General features: G+C 42.3%; 1 protein-coding gene across 3 annotated transcripts in view; it reads left to right on the top strand.

Moving 5' to 3' along the window:
- si:dkey-34e4.1 (carboxyl-terminal PDZ ligand of neuronal nitric oxide synthase protein) overlaps positions 1–13,856 on the top strand; it is a 58,463-nt gene extending 44,607 nt beyond the window's left edge. For 2 of the 3 annotated variants that reach the window (XM_035185126.2, XM_035185127.2), the window contains one exon: positions 11,109–13,856. In XM_035185126.2, coding sequence (XP_035041017.1) covers positions 11,109–11,673 — 565 coding nt within the window. In that variant the 3' untranslated portion in view covers positions 11,674–13,856. Of the gene's footprint in view, positions 1–5,950; positions 6,236–11,108 lie in introns of all 3 variants that reach the window. The other variant, XR_004698906.2, reaches the window with a different exon arrangement.
- Positions 13,857–15,588: the final 1,732 nt, after the last annotated feature.

Raw genomic sequence — 15,588 nt, 5'->3', positions numbered from 1 at the left:
TTTATATACAGTCTCTAGCTGTGTTTCAATTCGAGGGGTGTATCCTTCAGTGCCTGCATAGACAGCGAATGCAGGACCGCAATGAGACGGCCTGGTCTCCAGAGACTTTACCTGATCTGTGTCACCAGCTTGTCACGCCCATATGCTGTCGCCTAGCAACAGGGCTGCAGTTGATTGATGAGAAAGTGCCCCTTGGCCTTTTTTAAAAAAATGTTTATATCAATATGTATCGTTAGCTGTTCGGTGGAGTTGAAGCCTGATGCTCAAGTAATGGACGTCTTGTCGCTTGCTGGCGTCATGACCACTTTGAAGAACGGCTCATCAACGAAGCGCAATGAATCCTGGGATAGGTTGGCCTGGGAAGGACCCACCCGTTGGAGCCTTCGTTCCTCTGGGATTAAAGGAAGCATTTCTCGGCGGCATTCTGAGGAGCCTTTGAAATGGTACAGCCTAAACATGTCTCTGACGTAACCAGTCTTCAAATGCAGCCTCTGAAGGATGCAGCCTCAGCATTGAGACACAGCTTATGAGTCATTTAGCTTTGGGGTACAGTTTTGTTGTCTTAGCCAATATTTGTTTACATCCTTGGCATGGTGGTTTCATTACGAGTTCGCCCAATCAGCTCTTGGCCATTTCTGTCTGCAAAGAACCATGTATGACATCACGGGATTACTTGAATGCTGAAAAACGTAAACAATCCGTATGTGGCACCAGTCAGCTTGTGTTGGAGGTAACCACTCTACCCAGTGTGACATATGCAGCCTGTGGGTTTTACTGTTATTAGTGGAGAACAGCTCATCTCAGCAGAAACGGTCTGCAGCTAATGAAAGTGGGACTATAATCAGGGGATTAGAGAACACCGGGACAAAGGGGTCGGACAAACAAAGAGGGGATCAGGTTTGAGCTTGAAAGAGCGAATCAGAGAGAATGAGATTTAAAACACGGAAACTCCATCAGCTTTACCTCCGTCCCAGTGTTTGTTTCCAGGCTTTGAAGAAGCCATTAAAAACATGTGTGGAGAGTAAAAACTGAAAATTGGAATCTTTTTTTCGGGGGCGGGGGGTATTCATGATTATGGGGTTTTGCTTTTCAGGGATGTTTCGTTCCATTTCTCATTGTCTTCCACAATTTATTTTATGAAGAGCTTTTCATTACACTGAATGCTACTCTGATACACAAGCAACTTCTTCCTTAAATGCATATATGAAGTCGCAGAATGTAATTGCGTCTAAATGAGCTTTTAATCTCTTTAAAACCTTCACGAAGACCGGCTATGGTTAAAGAAACCGATTTCCTACATTAGATCAAGCCGAGCTCGCACACAGAATAATCTCTTTAGTCTGTTTCTTTTCCTCTCTCATTCTTAACTTAACTCTTAATTCATCTTTGCTCTGTATTTTTTTTTTTTCTTCAAAACAATCAGCAGTCATATTTCCAAGAAGAGAATGTTAAAGTCAATTTCTCGACAGTCGAGGAGGAAAAATAGTGTTGGAATCGTCTCAGCGGTGTAGTGTGTTTGGCATGATCACAGATGTTGGAATTTTTTTTGTGCGTGTGTCCGCAGCTTAGCCAGACTCGCATGCTGTGGTTTCCTGCAGCCCTGCGTCTCGGCCAATCCCAGCTCCCGTCCCCTTCACAACCTGAAACCCGACCCGCCCACATGTCAGAATACATTTTTCTTATATTAAGGGGCAGAGAGGGGGGAATAAAAGGAAAGACAAAAGGGAAATTCAGATCTCTTCCAAAGAGAGACATTTTATTACTGTACATTTCCATCTGAATATCAGTTTCATCTGGGGGGGGTGTGGTGTGCCAGGCTGAGCCCCCTCCCTCTGTTTCCCTTTATTCGTAGTTTAATAACAACCAGCCTCTTTTCTTTTCTTCTCCTCCTGAGCTTCTCTGCTTCACCAGATCTTCTGTTTTCTGTCTTAGCACCTCAGAAATGCACCAATAGGGCAGTTTGTTCTTTTTCTGCTTCATCCTCCTTTATTGGCTTGAATGACAATATAATCCAACTTTATAATGCAGGATCAATCCAATGAATCATCAATCCAATGACATTAAATCAAATATATAAAACAAACAAGTTAAATTAATTATTGAAATGGCATATCCAGTGTTTTTGCTGGCAACATTTGTCAACTGTCAAAAGAAGGGGAAAAATCAAACTCATGAATTATGATAAATATCTGATAATATATTTAATCCAAGGTCATGGAAAATAATTCAAAGTAAAACGGTGTCTGTATACAATTATAAAACTGAGATTAAAAGATCCAGTCGAGTTTCATAAGCTGCATAATACAACCAATAAAGCAAAGGAAAAATACAAAGCCGAGAGCTGGAGAAATGGAAACTCCAGCTCCATTATGTTATTGTGTGTCGCCCTCCTGCCAAACTCTTTGCATTACTTTGGTGCAGTCCACCTCCTCTACCCTCCCTCCACCGCCCCCAGGTTTTTATTGCTTCTATTTGCTTTTGTTTTCTGGACTTCCCTAGCAAATCAATGTTTACAGCCTGAGTGGCCATATTTTAGCAGACGGCTACTCCTCTGCCATTCTCCCTCACCGTCTCTCCTCCACCTCTTCCTCAGTGCTGCCCATGCAGGGCGATAGAATCGTTTCAATTCCCATTATTAGTGCCCTTTAGCTCTACATCACACAAGCATTGCCGCCCAACATGGACCATAGCCATGTGTGCGGACACCATCTGGGGCCTCGGGTACTTTATTGTATGATCACTGCATATGGTATGTTGGCATTGTACTCAACACTATAAAAAAACATGAGTCACACTTTACAAGACAAACAGAAAAAACGAAGTAGGATGCTATAGTAGACTTAGATTACACTTTGTCAATAAAACAGTTTAGAGTTACACCCACAATCTATTGGAGTCATCAACCTCTTTTATATGACGCACGTTTAGAGGCGCTTTGGTGCTGAAGTCAAGTGACCAAGAAAGTCAGTATTTATATCCAAGTGTGTGAAAGCTTGGTTGAATTTAAGGAGACTGTTGCACCTTAGCGGAGGTATGTGCTCAGAGTGGCATTTCTGGTTTGGACTGTTACAGTTCATCCTGTGGGGGAAATGAATGTGTGTCTAATCAATTTCATGGCAATACATCTTCAGTACTAGTTGTAGAAATATATGATTCAAAACCACAAATATAAACCTCATGGTGGAGCTGGATGAAAAGTCGGGATCACCAATAGTTCAATGAAGGGGAACAACATCTGGGAACCATGAACGTCTGTACATTAGGTGCCAATCCAAGTCATATGTGGACCATGAATGTCTGTACCAAATTCAATAGTGATGCATCCTGTAGCTGTGAAAAAAAAAACAATTGTCAACCTGATGGTGTTGCTAGATGAGAAGTTACGGATCAACAAAGACGATAGAATTCATCCTCTGCAGGAACGTTTCTCAGCGATCCATCGGATAGATTGATTCAGTGTGAAACCACAGATCCAGTTCAGCCCCACATTGTGATCCCTGGAGCCACGCCGCTAAAAACTGCAGCACTGCCCACACAGAGCAGAAAACAGACATATGGTGGCCAGACTGTACAAACACACAACTATATTACTCACTAGTGACTCATGTTTTCCTCTGGCATCGTATAGAATCCACTCTCTTACACTTTGTCTCTCTTTGCCAGTATTGTATGTTGCGTAATCACATTTTCTGACCCCGTCTTCTTATCTCCTCTTCTAATTGTTTCCCTCCTCTTCGTCATTAACGTCGTCCGTGTGTCAGAGCTGCATCGGCAGCCTCGTCGGTCAGTAATCTGATTGCCCTGATCGGAGTCTTAATGGAGGATGTTGCAGTTCACTTCGTTCAGAGATGGAACGTGATGTCTTTAAGAGGATTGCAGTGAGCTTTAGCTGCTGTCAGACTCCCGTCTCGCTGAATGTGATACCTGAAGAGGTGGAGCGTCGACCTGACGAGTCACTGAATATTGTTTTGATTGGGTCAGACAGGGTTGAGAAGAGCTGGTTGAAAGTTTCCGTTTTTGCCAACACTTGCATCTGACATCTACGCCTCTCACGTTCATCCACTCGCATGCTTAAACGTCTCACAAACACTCGGATGGATGTTGGGTGTTCATTTCTTTGCAAAAGCAAGAAGCTTTTACAAAACTGTAGTATTGAGTGTCTGCTTTAATCCTGTTTAACAGTCAAATAAATGATCATGCTGTGCTTATGAGAATGGGCATTTTGCTCTTTGTTGTTTAGTGAATTGGAAAAGGGCTTTTGGGTTTTTGATACCTAATACATTGAATAATTTACACACTTAATTTCAGCTTCAAAACCTGGTAACATTGAAAGAGTTGAAAGCTTTGGTAAAATTACCTGTGTGCAAGTGTTTCACATATCATTTATAATGTTATATTTATAATGTTTTATAATTAATCTTCTGTGTGTGTTTGACTGTTAGTTTTACTGTTGAAACTGTTAGTGCTCTTCTCGGCCCAGTCCCTCTTTTAAATATTTTTATCTCCATGGGACTAACTTGGTTAAATAAAGGCTAATAATGATAATACTGAGCCCTTTCTGTGCTGCAGACACCCCGAGTGTTTGTCTTAACTTCTGAAACACCTTTGCTGCTTTGGTCCCTGTATTGATTTTCATGTGACATTTATTAGGTATAAAGGAGGATCAGCAGAGAAAAACCCTGGCACACACACAGCCTGTGTATTTTTAGGCTGGACCGACCGCTGACTGAGTCGGGAAGTTACACCATCAGTCAGCCAAATGTCGCGTGGAATAGAATGCCTTTACTGTCACTGCACAGCTGTACCCTGACTGTTGCATACAAAATACATAAAAAAGACATGTAACAGAATCTTCAAGCAGATTTGGCACAAATGTGAATGAATTGCATATTAAGCCTACAATAAAAGAAAAGGCAGAAATGGGTTTGAATAATAAATACACATATATATGAGGAACAGTACTGACTGTGTATAATAGTTGTGTAGTTCACAAGTCACACTAATTGTCATCTGGTTGAGTTTTTTTTGTTTTTTTTTACTCTTTGGCAGTTGCTCTTTCAACATGAATTGGCGTAAACTGTTTCTCTTGTTGCCAACGTGGAGCCTCTGTCACTAGATTTACAGTTTTTTTCAGCCTTTTAGCGACTTAATAAACCCATGTAGCACCAAATGTGTCTTTTTGAGCAAACCTGGAGAGTAGCCAGTATTGCGTCACGAGCAGGAGGTCGGGCTTGCCCTCAGCAATGTAGAATCACTAAAGCTTGAAGCAAATCATTTTTCTGTTCGCTCTGTTTGTTGAAAAAAAACGACCCACAAAATTATACAGTGTGTGTTGCATGCAGCCCACTCATCTCAGTGTCCCCAGCTTGGATCTGTCTTTGTGGATTCTACACGTGCAGGTGCCAAGTGGGAAATGTTCACATAGTGGTTACATTGAGCTCAAACCAGCGAAATCACTTGTTTCCCTTTAAGTCATTTTAGTCTCGATTCCTTTTAGAAATGTTGAGATACCTTTTTATTTTTTTATTATTTTTTTTTTTTTCCCTTCCAAAAAATTGAGTCCGATAACAGCTGATGCTAAGTACTGATCCAAAACCTGTGTATTTTGAAAAGTAAACTTGTTATATATATATATATATATATATATATATATATATATATATATATATATATATATATATATATATATATATATATATATATATATATATATATATATATATATATATATATATATATATATATATATATATATATATATATATAAATATAAATAAACAGCTGTAACTTACTAACCCTGTATGGAAGTGATGATTACTATCATTTTCGCTGATGCCCAACCCTGCATTTTTCAGCAGGGTCGGTGGCATTTCTGATCCTGGTATCGGAACATCTCGAATCCCTTTAAGTGGCTCCTCTGTAGTCTAACTGTTGCCTCTCTTTGGTACAGGTGCGAAGACCCACGCCTGCTCATCCTCTTCCTCATCTAACATCCCTCATTTCCGCCCCCTGTCAGTCTGCCCAAACAAACAAACCCAGACAGCAGCAGCTGCCTTAAACCCACAACTCGTGCTTCCCATCGCCCCCTCATGCCCAGTCCCCCTCATCGTTTGCTGCACCAACCTGCCTCTCCCTCGGAGCATGGGAAGCTCTCTACCACTGCCTAAGCCCCCTCTTCTTCTCCTCCTCCTCCTCCTCTTCTCTTCCTCCTCTCTGCCCCTTCTCCTCCCTCTATGTGAGTATTACTCATGACGACCAGCATGCCGAACCAGTGTGTGGCACAAGCATGGGACTGGGCATGTGGTGGATGAACAGTGTGGGTGATTTCTGGCTCATGTGTGGCTCTCACCAGTGATTTATCTGCTAATGGCTGCATAATAGCCTCCCATTTACATGCGGATGTGGTTCTGCAAATTCATAACCACATTAGCATGGAGGTGATCAGTGAGTCACGCATGTGTGCAGCCGTTACAGGGCTGTCTGTGTTTTGGACTGTGAGCACTTGTTTTGCCTCTCACACTTTTCGGCAGGAGAGAAGAAATGTTCTTGTCAGGATTTGGTATTTTGTCAGCGACAGTTCAGGCTGAATAGTAAAACTGTCAGAGCAGCAGCAGCAGAGGAGAAGTACCTCTTCATGTTCCTGTCTCACACTCACTGTGTTATGGTTGCGTTTGTGTTACGTTTTCATTTGTTGTTTTTTTGGCATGTGCATGTTTTCTTTTCCTGAGTTTTACCAAATCGCCATCTTCCAGATAATGGGCCCAATGACATCAGAGGTCTGACATCTTTTACTGCTGCATGACAACAGGAAAGCACACTAGGGAAACAAAACCATTTGTATTTGTGGCTGGCAATAACTGACAAAAATAGAATCTAAATCAAAAGTTATTAGCATTCTATTTTATTTACCAGCAGAAAAATAAACGGGAAAGACAAATATGTGACATGTTGATCACATAAAAATTATAATGTGAATTTTGAGTCCTTTGATGTTGCTCTGATTCTCTGATGCCCTCCAGCCACAATTAAAACGAACCACTTTAGAAAATATGAAATCTGTTTATCTCAGACTCTGTATAAAGATGGATGCCGTGGCTGCAGTGTAGACCATAAATCTCACCTCATGTTAATGGATGGGACATGTAGGATCAAACTAAAACATGAAAGTACATGTCAAATAAATTATTCTTTGTTTTAGGTAGTTCTCATCACACTAGTTCTCCAAGCGCTCATTTTTCTGTTTGGTTTTAATTAGTTATTTGATGCTTTTAAAGCACGTTTGGTGGAGCCCATGTATCGGCGGGACCTCGCTACCATGGCTCGTTCCCCTGATCGCTGCCGGGCAGACTTTGGCAATAACTGCGTAATATGGCAGCATTCGTGCTGAGGATATTTTGGCTTCATTTCTGGAGAGAGGGAAGAAGCGGAGAGGTGTCGTCCATCTTCATATACAGCCTGTGATTCATCTGCAAAATGATAATCTTACTTTGAAAAAAAAACCTCACTGTGTTGAAAATCCCTGCAAGGTATTTTAAGTTCAGGCAGAACTGAAAGCAGGTGGAATATGTAGATATTATTCTTTAGCCATAATATGCAATATCATTTTATGAGAGCTGCCGTAAGTGGTCCGACTTGAACAGGCTCATAATGATCTTTTAGTCGGAGAGCTGATGTTGTGCTGCACTTGTGGTAAAATGAGCACTGGAGGATTTGAGTACTTTGGGCCATATCACTGACAACTGTGTGATCCCAGGAATATTCTGCAGCGACGTGTTTTGAAGTGGAATTAACTCTGCTTTTTAAGAAGAGTGGGAATTTAAAGTTCTGTCTGAAAGCAACTTAACATCAACATGTTCCAGTTAAAGTGGTCTAATGCCCCTAATATTAAACGGTTCTAAAGATCGTACTCAAAGAAAATCAAATGTAGCACTTAAAGCTAAAAATGCCATTTCTGTTTTTTGGTCTCTGCCACAGAGAGGCTGTACATATTGATTATTGTCGGAACTCGTGCAAATACGATATGAATTATTAAATTACGTGGCTGGAATTGACCTTTATGTCAATTAGTCCGTCCTTGTTTGATTTATAGATTTGCGAGACTGAATTTCCATATTAAGCCGACTGGAAAAGTCAGACCAGAGGCAAAAAAAAAGACAACAGTGGCTGAGCTGCAGGTACAGGCTGAATGACTCCACACTACAGTGAGATGACTGGAGAGACATAAAGAGAGAGAGGGAGAGATGGTGCAGTGAGGAGGAAGAGGAGCGTCGGTGTGACAGAAAGGAGTGCTGAGTCAAACTTATGATAATGAGTCTGAGAAAGAAGGAAAGAAAGACGGCGGCTTCTTGATCCAGATGCAAATGAATCCCCACATCCTGGAAATGCACACCTGCCAAAAGAAACTGCACATGAAACCACAGATGAATCAAACGTTTAACTGTTATACTCCATAAATACACTATTACCCCAGGGGGGAGAACAAGAGATATATCATGACATTATAAATCAAAGGGTTTCAGTTTGATTTAGAACAGTCAGCTGCTGCATCATTCTTTTTTGAATATAATTCCATCAAATCAAGCAAAATTGAAATACGTCACAGTGGTGCTTTGAGCTGAAGGCTAATGTCAGCATGCTAGCATGCTGATGTTTGCTGATTGGTGCCATGCATTAAATTCAGCTGAATGGAATTGGTGTTGCATGTAATTGTTTATTACTCATAAGTATATGATACGTTCAAATTTTGCGCTGACAATGGTGCGAGATTAAAGAACCACATCACAATTTCTACTGAAGGACACACTAATGTCCATAATTAAAAGGATCCATTCAATATTTAAGTTTACTCAGAACCATTGACTGTGTATAAAGATAAACGACATGACAGCTCCCCAAAAAGTGAAGCCAAAGCGTTTCAATCCCCACCTGGTGGCTGGCTGCAGTATAGGTCATAAATCGTTAGTTTGACGTTTATGGTGTAGATGCTGTGGTGTAAATTTGATTGTCTGCTCATGGTGGCTTTGCTTGATGGCATTCTCAATTTTCCTGGCAATACAACATAAGATTACTGACAAGTCATGTGGGCCTGCAATAGATCAAGATGAGTGATCGCCCTCTGCTGGATCACTTCAGTCTGATGTGTTAAATTCTGTATTAATTTGATTTCAAACGGGTCATTATAGTTTGAATATGAACTTTTCCTACCACGTTCAAATGAATGTTTGAATTTTATATCAAACGTGACAGCCCTGTCTCCATGTTAATGGCTTGAACATGGGCCATATGCCTAAAGAGGGTTCTCATCACACTATTTGTCAGTGTTAATTTCTGTTTTTCAGTTGTTTGATGCAGTTATTTGAGTATGAAAATGGTCATGATTGACAACTGAGACTGCATCGTAGTTACGTGTTTATCGGCGGCAACTTGCTACCATGGCTCCATCTTCGTTTGCAACTGTGCAGACTCTGGCTCCAAATACTCAAGATGGCAGAGTTCATATTCAGGATATTGGATAAGGCTTCATTTTTGGATAGTGGGAGGAAGTGGAGACTCGTCATCTATCTTTAGAACCAAACATCGTACACACAAAGTTGGAAGATTCATGCTCCAGGCAGCGTGGGTGTCTGTATAAAATTTCATGCCATTCCTTTTGATAGGTTATCCTGACCGACACGGAGCCACGCCACCAGCCTGGCTCATAAAAACTAATGATACCGCTTCTGACACAGGAGTCTGTGGAGGTCATGTCTTTGACCCTATAGTGCTGCACGTGACATTTGTTAGTATAGGAAAGGGCGGATAATTATCTGGAGATGGTTTCCCTGCACCATTACGACAAGTCGGTCGTTGTCAACACCGTCCTGCGTACAGAAGCAGAGACGGTAAATACATCAGCAGCTCACATAAGTTCATTATGTAGACCAGGATTCAACCACAGACCGGATTTCACATGGGAACAAAGTTAGCAGCCACCGGTTATAACACAGATGGGAGGAGTCGGGGAGGAAGTGAGGCTTGTTTGTGCGTCTGGTGTCAGGACTCATTTTCCGAGAGAGTGACCGTGTGGTTGTGCGCACTGGTGCTTGTCATGGCGTTATTGTGGTGCTATCGGAGAGACTGCAATGTAGCTATTTCTGGTGTGTGAGTCTGAGGGCAAAGCTTTCAGCTCTTTCCTCGCTTCTTTACCACCCCCCCTTGTCTTTCTGCCCCTGTCCCTCTATATTTTCCGCAGAGGAGCTGTGGGGTGTAGATAAGTCTCCAGACAGCTGAAACAACAGGGAGCCGCAGAGAGACTGTTACTGTCTTGTCTAGTAACAGCCTGCGTACGCTCAGGTTAATGGGGTATAATGTGACTGACGGAGAGGAACACTGGCTTCAGGCTTATTCTCATACAGTACTTCTTGGTACAGAAAAGAGATGCTGAAAATGTTTTTTTTCCTCTTTATTCAAGAGCATTGTCTTACAGTTTGAGAGTATGACTCACTGATTTCACGTTTTCACTCAAAACTCTGCGCTTTCATTCAAATATACCCTGAATGTGCCTAAATATCCTGCGCTTCAGCTTTAGCTCTTGTCCTCACGCTGCGTCTGTGCACATGTGACACATCAAGTGAGTCAAAATTCTCCGACCAATAGAATGTAATGGTGTGGTAATAACGAATGAAATTGTCCTGCCCTCGTGGTTACTTTTGCTGTTGGTGCTTCCTGTTTACATAAAATACAGAGCAAAGAAAGAAGGGGTGCATCTATTGTGTTTTTATAGTTAGCAAAAGTGTTGCTAACAATAGTGTTCCCATAATGTGAAGGACTTCAGATCCTTGATTTCGCCGCTCCATGTTGACCAAACATCTGTTGGACGGGAGGCCGGTGTAAGCTGTTGAGTACGGGAGGGCATGAACCGGTTAAAGTAGCCAACCATACAGGACTATCAAAGACATGAAGCTAACACACCAAGTTATTCTTTAACACTTAAACTCTTCACTGTAGAATAAAGATGGGGGGGGGGAAACCCCACAAAGATAAAAATGTGCAAAACCAGAAAATCTCAGCATGTTGATCAATAGTTTTTGTCACTTCCCTAACCAGTGTGTCTCTTCTCTTTGTTGCAGGTGTAAACAGACAATCCCCAAACTTGACCCTCCACCACCCTCCCTGAGCCGCAAGCGGGCCAGCAGAACTCTGTCCCCTGGGTCAGAATTCACAGCTGCGCCCACGCCCGAAGAGGTCGCCGCTAACGATGCGACCCCGAGCCGCAGCAGCAGCCTCTCATTCCCGGACACCACCCCCAGCTCCCTGTCGTCCGCCGACTTCCACTCCCTCAGCAACGGGGAGAGCAGCTCTTGCTCGACCAGCGAGGACTCAGGGGTTCGCTCTGAGACAAAGTCCCTGCTTTCGCCTCTGCGCGACGACGACGACCTGTTCGGGGACCGCGGGACATTTTTGACGGCCTCCAGCGGCTGTGACAGTCCCTTGGAGGAGAGAAACGAAGCGGTTGCCTCTCCCGCCGGGTCGTACCCTGCCGAGCCCCATGCCCTCGCCTCACACTCGGACACCTATGAGCACCCACTGCCCTTCTCCTCTCCTGCGGATGATACCTGCCTTCACATCAGTTTCTCTGAGGACGAGCTACTAGAGAGCAGCCAGGAAGACCCAAATGTCCCCCAGCGGAGTTAGGACGGGCTGACATTCCCCTGAAGACCTCGTCACTATGTTCTTCAATCAGCTTTTAATGCAGTACTTACTGTCAGACCCTCTTGTGTTTGCACTGGGCTCCATTTCAGGACCTTTAATTATTCTGTCCACTTGTGACACAGTACAGACATAGCATTAATAACTAAGTGTATGAATAAAATTAGCCATCGGACAGATTTAGTATTTTTGTAATGAAATTAATCATCTTATTTACTTTTTAGTAACTAGAATGTTGAGCAGAAAACATGTAGCAACTCTTGCACTGTTAGCCCCGCGGTATACTTGCTGTTTAACAACGCGTACGCAACTGGCTGCGTCGTCAACGTTATTGTTCACGTACTTGCTTTAGGTGCAATGCGTGTTACTTGAGGACTCCAGCAGAGGGCCCACCACAGAACTCAAAGATTATAGAGCACTCTGGCCAATGTTAAGATCAAGACGGAAAAGGCGACGATTGCGAATTCGAAGGTGGTATGTCAGACCCCTAAATCAGACATGTCGTGAAAACGGCAAGCTTACTCGTCGTTCCCACTGACCCGGTCAAGGACTCGCTACTGCCCCTACATTCATGTGGGTATTGCATCTTGCGTATGTGTCACGTTAATTTCTTAAGACGCGCACAACCGATGCACCAAACAGACGAAGATTAAGTGAGTCAGCCATCGTGCGTACGCGTAGTTTAGATACGCTTGTATCTCCGGCCTTAGTCACCCATCATTTACCGTAAGACGATAAGGGAATGCATTTTATTTTTGCTAGTAGTCGACATTAAAACATTATTTTGTATGATGCTTCGCTGTGGTGCAAACTGATGTTTCTGCAGATTTCACAGTGATGATGATGATGGTGATCTTGGGAGGAGCCTTGTTTTCTGAAAAGCACCTGTTGGGATGATGGGTGGAAAGAAAAGAACAAGGAGGTCAGAAGAGGGGGAAAAAGGCAAGAATTGGAGCATAGTTTGGGTTTATGCAGGTCCACTTGTGGCTGTGCAGTAGGTTTTTGTTTTATCGGAGTTGAGTTGGTTCCAGCATGTGTTGTGCTACTTGTATTTTTGGTTTTGTCAGAATTAGCCAAAGGGAATTTGTATTCTGTGTTACTGATTCTGTATGTAGCATGATTGCAATCCTTCAAAACAGAGGGATTTGTCGTTGAATGAAAACGATTTAAGTTTTGTGAGACAACAGAGGAAGAAAGCAAACCCTCAGAGAGCTAACGGCTTTGAAAGCTTTGAATTGCACCTTCGTGAGTGGGAAGTCAGTTATAAAACGAAGCCCCGGGCTCAGTGGGAAGATAATTGGGGAGTCACATAGCGCCTTGGAGAATGACAGCGTGGCAGATGGATTTTTATCTTTTCTTTCTCCTGAATGACAAGAAAATTTGTTTCTTTTTAAAGCTCTCAAGACAATTACAATGACATTGCTGCTGCACATGGAGTTTATGTTTTTAGTTTTTTTAGTTTTTTCTTAATCTAAATGTTGGGAACATTGTTTTGACCATATTATTGTTAAGTAATATAGAGCTGCAACAGTTAATCAATTAGTAGGTCATACTAAAATATTAATTTGCAACTGTTTAGATAATAGAAATTAGAAAAAATAGAAACAAATTAACCATGGTCCTTTTTAATCAAAAATGGGACCAATGAAACCATAAACTGATCAGTCAGTTAACAGAAACAATTCTGTTGATTAGTTTCACTTTATCTCAAATGTAAATATTTGCTGAATATTGAAGATATTTATAAATCTGAACATATGTAGGTTTTTCTTTTATCGATATGATAAATCGGTGGGGAAAATAATCAAGAAAATACCCAGGTATCCTAACGATGAAAATAATTAGTTTACATCTTAGAGCTGAAGACGTAGCGGAAATTCCTGTTTTTAACTTGTGTGGCAAGAATCTAGTGCACTGTTTAATAATGTTGAATTTAATTTAATGCAGAGTTTTAACCTCTGACAGGTAGAAGTGACAATTAATGAACGCGAGAGGAAAAGCAGCTGAGGTGAGAAGAGGGGGGGGGGTGTTAAGGTGCAGGTGTAAAATTCCCACAATCGAATTTACACCGGGAGACGAGGCTTTTCTCAACATCACCTGTAGCAGGGAGCTAAAAAAGCAATAACACATGGAAGAAAAATGAATAAAGAGGAATACTCCAGCACTTATTTGTGTCAAGACTGTTTATGCAGATCACATCATCATTCATATGATCCGTCTTTGTATTTCTGCTGAAGTTACCGGTCATCACATGTCTTTTACCTGCCGCCTCATGTCGTCTGTGTAATATCTCATCACTGCAGCATTGCTAACATAATTTTATCCACCGACCGAGTTCTGGCTTCAAACTGTAAAGCCTTCACATATAGTATTCAAATGGGGGCAGCAGAGGAAATCCTCACACGCAGTTCACAGCTGGATTCAAAGCACAGCCACAGGCCTATTAAAAAAATAAAAAAAAAAGAGCTGCTGTTCTTTTCATCTCCTTGGTTTGCATGTGAACAAAAATAGTCTGTGTGCTCTTGCCTCTGCCCTCTTACCCTCTGCATTAATCATTTCTCCCTACATCCACGTTTGGCATTAACAATTAAAAACTTTCTCACACGCCTGACATTTTCCGGTCACTTTCTCTGATGTTGTTCTCCCAAGGAGGTGAACCGTTTCTTCGGTTTACCTCGGGCCAGCAGAGCCTCGCCTTTGCAGCTGGAGCACGGACAAATGACTGACAGGCTTAATGTGTTCGCGGCCTCGGTGAAATGCTGTAATGAGAACAGTGAGGTGAAATCCTTTAGCCCTGAGGTGTTAGATTTCCTCCCCAGGAGTTCAAACGCCACCTGGGCTACAGGCTAAAGCAAGAGAATTGGCGAGATGTGTGGCGTGTTTTATTTGTGGCACAGGATCTCACCCTCCGTGCGCCCTCTCTCGACTTGGAATTCCCCAACCGGACAATTAATAATGCAGCATGTCTGTGTGGCTCCGTAAATGAAGAAGCTGCTCCCTCCACTTTTCTTCTTTCTCTCCAGAGAGGTGATCCTCCTCTCTGGAGATGGCCTCTGCTCAATACCAGTTCAATACCAGACGGTCTGATCTGACCGGATCCAATCACTGTGACACCTGCACAGAGCCACAGCTTGAAGACTGTTAACCTCGTCTCTGTGGCTTTACATAGCTGCTTAAAGTCTGACGGCCGTTGTCCATTATGTGCTCATTAAGGCAAGTTGTTAGTCTTTGGAGAGAGGCCATCAGTGATCAAAGCTCCTTGTGTGAAACGGCTGATCAAACTGACACAGGGTTGAAGTCCCATCACTCGTTTTTCCATTTTAACAGCCGCCAGTGGAAAAGATGAGACACAAGCTTCGAAATGCCTGAGTACTACAGTTTTATTATCATGTTGACATGATAGAAATGGCTAAGTTAGGATGGCTGTTTTGATTAGATGATTGGATTTAGTGTCACTTAGGCCCAATCCCATTTCACCCCTTGGCCCTACCCCTTATCTTGCCCCTTGAAACGTAGTCACAAGGTGTTGTGGTTTAAATCTTCCCCTATGAATTGGGACAGCCCTTCAAGAAGCCGTTACATCATCAATATTTATCGCGAAAACCCGACACGTCATCAGTAGTCGTTGATGTAAACAGACAAGACAGTTTTGCCGGGGATGTCATTGTAATAACATTGTTGAGATCTTAAATATACCAATGCTACTGACTGCAGTTACTAAAGTGACAAACCTATAATCTCCAAATAGCATCTATGCTAATGCAGGTGAATCAATGACATTAGAAATCTAAAAGCTTGGATGCTCTGCATTATTTCAAGTAAGAATCAAAAGCACACAGCTTCAGGCCGCTAGCAGTGTTCTGTAGACAACCCTGCCAAGATGCTTTGTTATTAGAGGAG

Source organism: Hippoglossus stenolepis, chromosome 18 (genome assembly GCF_022539355.2).
Source record: "Hippoglossus stenolepis isolate QCI-W04-F060 chromosome 18, HSTE1.2, whole genome shotgun sequence".
Taxonomy (NCBI): Eukaryota; Metazoa; Chordata; class Actinopteri; order Pleuronectiformes; family Pleuronectidae; genus Hippoglossus; species Hippoglossus stenolepis.
Note: the sequence above shows the minus strand (reverse complement) of the source record. Positions and strands in the feature narration are given on the sequence as shown.